The 8,041-nt window shown below is 35.4% G+C and overlaps 1 protein-coding gene across 1 annotated transcript in view; it reads right to left on the bottom strand.

The window, feature by feature from the left end:
- Positions 1-716: 716 nt before the first annotated feature.
- MRPL13 (mitochondrial ribosomal protein L13) overlaps positions 717-8,041 on the bottom strand; it is a 59,172-nt gene continuing 51,847 nt past the window's right edge. Inside the window, exon 7 of the mRNA XM_007488258.2 lies at positions 717-2,474. Coding sequence (XP_007488320.2) covers positions 2,453-2,474 — 22 coding nt within the window. The 3' untranslated portion in view covers positions 717-2,452. The remainder of the gene's footprint in view (positions 2,475-8,041) is intronic.

The raw sequence follows: 8,041 nt of genomic DNA, 5'->3' as shown, positions 1-8,041 counted from the left end.
TGGACTGAACATTCTTCGAAGAAGGTGAAGCACAGAGCAGCTGGGATGCTGCAAAACTACTCAACTGTTTCTTTTTAAAAGTTTTGGATGGAGCAGGAGGAATACCACTTTCTCAGAGAACTGGCCATTTTAGCTGAAAAGGGCCCTTAATGCCTGTCTTGGAAAGATCATGTACTTCTCAAATTAGGAAAATGTTGCACTTCTGGCCAATTCAAACGCAGGACTGTGGAGACTGGCAGCAAAATCTTTCCTGAGACTCATAGGCTTTCCAGCCTCCCCAGGAACTTGCTACCTGTTCCATGGGAGAACTCTGGGCTGGGAGAGAAAAGACTAGAAGTTTGATGTTGATATTGGCATGATGCAGATGTGCCTCCTTTTCCAGTTGAAGATAAGAAGCCAATGACCATTCAGTCGCAGGGCTACAGGCAGAAGCTAGAGCAGTTTGTACAGTAAATGCTGGCCTTAGCTAGGGCTTTTAGATCTGGGGCAGATGGAATCAACAGTCAACGAGGGAAAGGAAACAGTAGCACTTACTCCAAAGTAACAATATTATTTTGCCTGAATAATAGTTGAATCTTTAATCCTCTTTCAATCAGGTTGAGGATTTCTCTACCCTTCTAGAAAAATTTATTTCTTTATAAGTCATTTATATGATGTGAATGGACTTAGGTCAGGGATGTGTACACCCAGTTAATCTATCAATTATATCCCACATGTATTTGAAAAATGTTAAAAAAAAAAAACACTTTTTGCTTTTATTTTTGAATTCATTTGGAAAAAAAGTTATTCAGCACAAAAGATATTCCCATTATTCACGAATCTTCCAGTATAGTATTCAATTAATCTGAATGGCCTGGGGATATCTAGTAATAAGTTCATGCATTATACTTCTTAGCATTAATTTATGATGGGGGCAAGAAGTGGCAGAGGGAAAGTTGATGTGGAAAAGTAGTTTGGGGGAATGTTTCTCCTACATAACTCCTGTGGTTCTCAACCAACAATATAGTAGACAGCTAAAAAATGCCTTTTTCCTCTCCACCTGACTTTACCCACCTCCATCCTCTGAAGAAAAAAAACACCTTTGCCACATATCAATGACATGTCTTTCCTTGGCTTCCTTGGAGAAGACTTGATAATGAGTAGTTCAGAGGAACAAATGACAGGAATTTATTCCATTGTCCTTGTCTCTTGGAGGACTTAGCTGATTGATCCTAGTTGCTTAGTGTAATGGTGCCCTCTTGATACCAGGTTCTGTAGGGCCAACATTCTGTGGTGGTAAGTTTTGGGACTTAGGAGATTCAGATCTTAGTCTTGGTTCTTCTTATTGTGGGCAACTCAATTAACTCTTTTAGGCCTCTTTCTTTTCTCTAAAATAAGGAGAATGACTAGATATTTTCTTACTGTCTCCTCTTATAGGCCTAAAATTTAAAGATTCTAAACCCCAACTGATTTGGAACCAGTACCTATTCCAGGTGAAAACCGCCTGTCTACACACTTCACAGTAGCTTTGGGTGCTATAATAAAATAAAAATAGTTACTATCTATATGGTGTTTTAAGGTTTACAAAGCACTTTATATGTATTATCATTTGATCCTCAAAACAATACTGAAGTGGGTACAGAAATTGAGGCTGGGACATAGCATCTGAGGCAGAAGTTGAATTTAAGTCTCCCTGACTTTAAGTCTAGTGGATCCTTTATACCTTATGCCAAATTGCCATATAAATAAAGTGAGGTATCATTAATAATGAATCCTTCACTTCAGGGGTCGAATTCGTTTTCCAGAATCCTGAAAGAAGTCCATCATGTGAAACTATACAGAATCGTAAACATTTCATCTGAAAGAGCAAATATTAAGCTGTCCCACAATTGGTGGGAATGTGATGTCTGAGCACATAGATGTGTTTATAATGATATAGGTGTCTATTTTTAACTTCAACTCAGAAAAGAACTGTAAGTTAAGAATAAGAAGTAGATCAGTATGAAAGCCAAGCACTTCAGTTTGGTAATATTTCCTTTTGGCAAGAAAAGCAATGGAGAGATGAGGGAATCACAGTTTAGTGCTATAAACTCTATCTGGGTTGAGGATAACCACTGGCATTGGTTACACCTTTCTTGTGAAGAGTTATGGGAGACGCATAGTGAAAACAGAGAACTCATGCTCCTTTTTTCATTAAAGGACAATCTTAGCAGCTGGTCAGATGATTTTATTCTGAGCATTATAGATAGCACTGAACAGTTTATACCATAAATTGTTTCCTTGCAGTTGCCTCTTGATTCTCTTCTAGTTCTTTTCCCTACAAATTTTCTGCACCCATGTTTACTGGAACATCTTCTCCATACAGTTGCCAGGTTCTCTTGAGTTTTCCATTTGGAAGAAAAGTATCAGGGAAAAATCAGAACTCTTAAAAATCTCAGAAGTTTCTCTCTCATTTCTTACAATTTCCCTCCAATTACATCCGAAAATCCTCGGGTCTGAAAAACAAAAAGTCAAGAAAATATCTTATTTTTCTTCCCGCCCCATGATTTTAATTTTATTTTTTCTGTAGAAGGAAATTTATTATCATAGTATTAAGATGACAGTATGCTTATAATGAATAGCATTTACAAACAAAACCCTCTAAATACTTTTTGTTGTAATGAAACAAAAATGAAGCAGGTAACTTAGGTGACTAGTCTTGGAAACTAAGTCAAATAGACTTTACCTCAATTATCTGGAAAAAATGGGGGGGGAGGGGCAGTCAATGTATCAATTCAATTTCATCTACTCAAATCCTCCTTGCAACCAGAAAAAGGAATGAAAAAAAAATGAGTGATAAGACAATGAAAAAGATTTTCTTAATGAATTTTATCAATATGATTAAGTAAATACACATTTTTAGGGATGCTCTGAAACCTTTATGTGCCTGAGGCAGAACTTGAACCCAGGTCTATTTCTCCACTCATTATACCAAGCTTCAACTTCATTTATACACATAAAAAAACATATAAGTACCTGACACATATACATGTATGTGTGTATGAAACATTAGTTTATCATATACATAGTTACATGTTAATATTTAAGTAAGATATATGCAAATATGGATTAGGATCATAGAGATAGAACTGGAAAGGACCTCAAAGACCATAGAGAAAAATTGTTCATTTTACAGATGAGAAAACTGAAACCCAGGAAATTTAAGTGACTTGTACTAAGAGAGGCAAGTAGTAAGTATCAGAGACAGAATCTTAAGCAAGAGCTCTTTCTATTGTACTACAGGAGAGACAACAAAGCACAGTGGAATGACTTGTCAGGTAACTGGGGTCAATCTTGGCTGTCCAGTTCACTTTGTGAAGGGGTGAGTGTGTGTGTGTGTTTATGTATGTAAAGATGTATAAATAATGTGGATATATATATATATATACAATATATGTGTATACATACATATACATACTTTGAACACATGTATGTATGTATGTATAGTGATATGAGTTACATCCCAATAAAAACTCACGAATTTGTAAGGATGCTATTGCTGAAAATAAGAATATGCTATCCAAAATTTAAAAATTTTTTAGTGTTTATTTTATATATTTTTTTCTGAGTTAATTTATGAGATAAGTAAAATATATTTCAGAATGTAATTTGAAAAGCTCAAAAAAGAGTTCTCTATTTTGAAGGTCATTTTGAAAAGTGAATGAACTGTGTTTGCCCTGAAGCAGCTTATCTAGTCCATTTTTAATACTGACATGTTTGAATTTGTAAGACACTGTATGGCATAACTGCAAAGACCAACAGTCTGGTGTCAGGGTAAACACACTGTCTAGATTTAAATTTGTTTATTATTTAACACAGAGGAACATGGAGTGATATGGGAAACAAGTCAGATAAGTTGCAATATAGTAACCACAAATAGTTAGGACAAGAAAAATAATAGACTTTTATCTTGTATTTTTAAAGTCTCTTTGCAAACATTAAAAACAGCTATCCAAATGGTCACATAGCAGCACTAGTTTTTTCTTAACTTGTGGTGCAATGTCACTGAAGCAGTAAGACAAGCTTCAGTGCATTTAAAAAAACAATTACACGCCCTTTCAGCAGGTTCAAATGATCAGAGTGGGGACAAGGCTAGGAAAAAAATTTATCTGACTCAGCCCGTCCCCATAAGTCGATGAAATATTGTTGGGGTTTTCATACTATGATCTATCTTCATAATTACAAATAAAGTGACAATACTGTAGAAATAAAAGTTTAAGATAACACTGAATTATTTCCAATCCAATGAGTAGAGCATGAAAGGAAGCTCGGAATGAAGGCAAAGTTCTTCCTTGAGACCAACAGAAGAAAAGGATATGTCCTACAGAAAGAAGGTTAGACTTATTTTGTTTGGTCCTGTAAACCAGAATTAGGGCCAAAAGAGATGCAGATTTTAGTTCAACATAGGATCACAGATTTAGAGCTGAAAGAGGCTTTCAAGATCATTTAACCCAGTGAAATTATGAATCCAAAGTCAGCCATCATTTTGTTATGCTCCACTGCCTCCCTCACTTAGGAGAAAGCTTACTGAAATTAGAACTATTCAAAAATGGAAAGGTCAGTGAGTGTCTTGTCACTTCAAGTGGAAATGTGAATAGTCACCTGCACAAAAGCATACTTAAGTACCTACCTTCCCAATATATTTTAAAAATCATTTTTTTCATTGTTTTTTCAAGTCCTAGATTTTTATAGATGAAGAAATTGCAAACTTTAAGGGTGGTTTTCTCCAAGTATTTTAGTATCTGAAGTGGGAATGAAGCCAGAGGCTATGACTTCAGATTTGGTGCTTTCCACTATACCACATTACTTCTTTAGAAATGACACATTCACATCAGATGAGGAAAGAGTTCCACTGCTCCAGTTAGCCTACATCAGGGGTTTCGTTCTATTTTAGATACCACGTTTTAAAAAGGACCCTACCCAACTTGGAATTTATCCAGCACAGAGTGACCAGGACAGTGAAGGGTTTGTAGGCTCTCTCAAGAGCACTTCAATTGAGAAAATTAGGGATACTTGGCCAAGGAAAAAAGAGAAACCACTTGGGGAAAAGAAAGGCAGGAAATTACTTCACTCTTCAAATAACTGAAGAGTAGCCACTTTGAAGATAATGGTTATTCTACATAGGGTAGAACTTAGATCATTTTGGGAGCCAACAGAATTACATATTGACTAAATATAATAAAGCATTTTCTAAAAATAAGAGTTGTTCATAAGTGGAATAAGTGGCCTTGTAAGGCAACGGATTTATTATTACTAAAAGTATTTGAGTTGAGTCTTGATGATCACCTACCAAGAATGCTTTAGAAGGGTCACACAGGAGGTTAGGCTAGGTAACTTATGAAGTTGCTTCTAATTTTATGATCCTATAGATGCTCAAAAAATGCTAGCTGAGATTTTAAAAGTTGGAACATCTTTCAAGAGAAAAAAAGACCTTATACTAAGTTTTCTGGTTTGCTTTTGGCTTTATTTTTATTTTTGCTTTTAAAATGTTGCCTATGTGTTCTCCTTGCCTTTTTTCTCCCAATATTTCCCTGGAAATGATTTAAATTGTTATTTGGATTTAAAAGTACATGTTTAAAACCAATGACAATATTTATATAGGCTTAGCATGCTCTATAAATAATTATGGCATTCTGTAGACAACTTTGGGAGATGTTGTCTTCCATTTTTGGAGAGAGATTCCATATGTTTCTATAGCAAGCAGATATTTAGACATCTTTTATACTTTTATTACAGAAATTTATTGCCTGATAAAAAGACAAGCTGCTATTTTATTAAATTCCCCACACCCTTTTCTTTAGGCATGAACTACAAATTATTCAATGATAGATCTATGCAGAACTTTTGGCAAGGTTTTTAGTCCATTAAAACATCAATTTTCACTTGGTCTCAGAGAGAGGAAATTCAAGGTCAGTAATCAGCTAAGATTAGATGAATCTAAAGTTGTTTCAGGTTTGTTAAGACCTAGCATACCTACGCTAATGTGTAAACATCTTTGTCTTTATAATTGGTTTTGAATTATAGCATGTATGCTTCAGCTAAACACGGGAGAATGAATGAAACTAAGGACTGTACTACTGGCAAAAATGCCAACCTTTTCTGCCATCAGTTTTAATGTCACACTGAAACTCGTTACTTCATTTTCTGAAACAATAATCTCTACTTCACATAGAATATTTGGCATTGGCTACATCTGGCTGTAAAGAAGATTGCTTATTGGAAAAGAATGTTATCTCTGTTTTGTGAGTAAAAGCTTAACAAAAAAAAGCTGTTTGGGTTTGGTCAATATTTACAGCCATACTACTTCCCAGAAAATTCCAGATTCCTTCTATACCAGAATTCTTCACCCCCATTACCATTAGTTTGAAAGGCAGAAGGAGGGAAGAGGGAGGTTGATCCCTTAAGAGAAAGGAGAAATAAGCACATCTCCTAACTGTTTTGAATCCCACTCAGAAAGAGGATTTGAGAGTTTTCTTAAAGATGGGTGAATAGAATTGTGTTAGAGTGAAAAGTGGTGCATTTTTAGAAAAGTTTTCACCTTATACATACCATTTTATACTTCACACATAACCTTTCTGGTGGTTTTATTTTTCATTGCAAAGCGTTGGGAAAAGAGCCATTTGGTTTATGAATAAAATGTAACTTAAATCTTTGTCACAGATGGTTGTCAGCAAAGCAAAATTAGATACACTTTAAATTGTTTGCCATATTAAGGTAATTTACTTTCCGGTTGTAAATCTATGAAAACTGGTAAAACAAAAACCTAAACTTACTAAAATAATTTTATTCTTCCCTTAAGACTTAATTTTTTCCACTTGTGACTAAAATTACTTAGAATGAGGCTAATTATTCAAAGAAAAAAATTCAAATAATTGAACTTAAATAAGGATAGAAAACTAATCTTAGGAACAATAAAAAGGTCAGCTTGATTAGGTTCCAAGTAATTTCCCCTGTATGGAATTATTTAGTATAAACCTTCTCTAAAGTTTTCCAGTAAATCTAGTGACACCACAATTTACTGGGAAGAAATGGCTAGTAGCATTCATAAGAGTGAGGCACAGTCAGGGTAGGCAGGTGGGCTGGAAGTCAGGCACAATATTCATTTCCTTAAAACACAGCCCTTTTCCTGAAGAATACTAGAATGGTGTCTCAGTCAGGCCAGCTTCACTAAAATGTACTAACATTTTCTTATAGACTATTAGCTTTCCATATGTTTTGTTTTATATAAGAAAAACAAATCTAAATTCTAGGCTACCCAGTGAATTTTATATTGAAGATAAAAGTTCTTGTTCCCATCTTACTTTGGAAAACAGATTGTTAAATGTCTCACAAACTGTATTATTTGAGACAGCTAGGTAGCATAGTGGATAGAATGCCAGGCCTGGAGATGTGAGGTTCTGGGTTCAAATGTGACCTTGGACACTTTCTAAATTGTGTGACCCTGGGCAGTGCACTTAATCCTCATTGCCTAGCCTTTACGGCTCTTCTTCCTTGGAATTGATACTTAGTATTAATTCTAAGACAGAAGGTAGAGCTTTTTAAAAAACAAAACCAAACTGCATTATTCAGGGTGTGCCAAACCTGATGGAACTCTGAAGCTCTTGGATCAACTTGTCCAGCCTCAACATCTCTCCTGTCTGCCAGGAGATATGGGTATCTCCAAAACTGTTTATGGTACATCTCAAATTTAAACTTAATAAGTTCAAAGTTGAAGTGATTGTCTTTGCCCTCTAAACTTTATCCTCTTCCTAAATTTCCTATTGATGAGGGTGCCCTTATTTTTACTAGTCCCTGAAGCTCACAACCCAGGTGTCATCCTTGATTCTTCACTTTCTCACATGCATATATTCTTTTGCCACTTCCTGTTATTTCTATCCTTGTAACATATTTCCCATATGCCCTCTTCTCTATTCTGATGATGCCATCAGACTGGTGTCAACTCTTATCACCTCACACCTGGACTATGTTACAGACAAAAGAGTGGTTGCCTTAAACTGTGACTGCGTAGGGTTTCAAGACTTTG

Source organism: Monodelphis domestica, chromosome 3 (genome assembly GCF_027887165.1).
Source record: "Monodelphis domestica isolate mMonDom1 chromosome 3, mMonDom1.pri, whole genome shotgun sequence".
NCBI classification, from domain to species: domain Eukaryota; kingdom Metazoa; phylum Chordata; class Mammalia; order Didelphimorphia; family Didelphidae; genus Monodelphis; species Monodelphis domestica.
The sequence above is the reverse complement of the archived record's forward strand: the minus strand, read 5'-3'. Positions and strand labels throughout refer to the sequence as shown.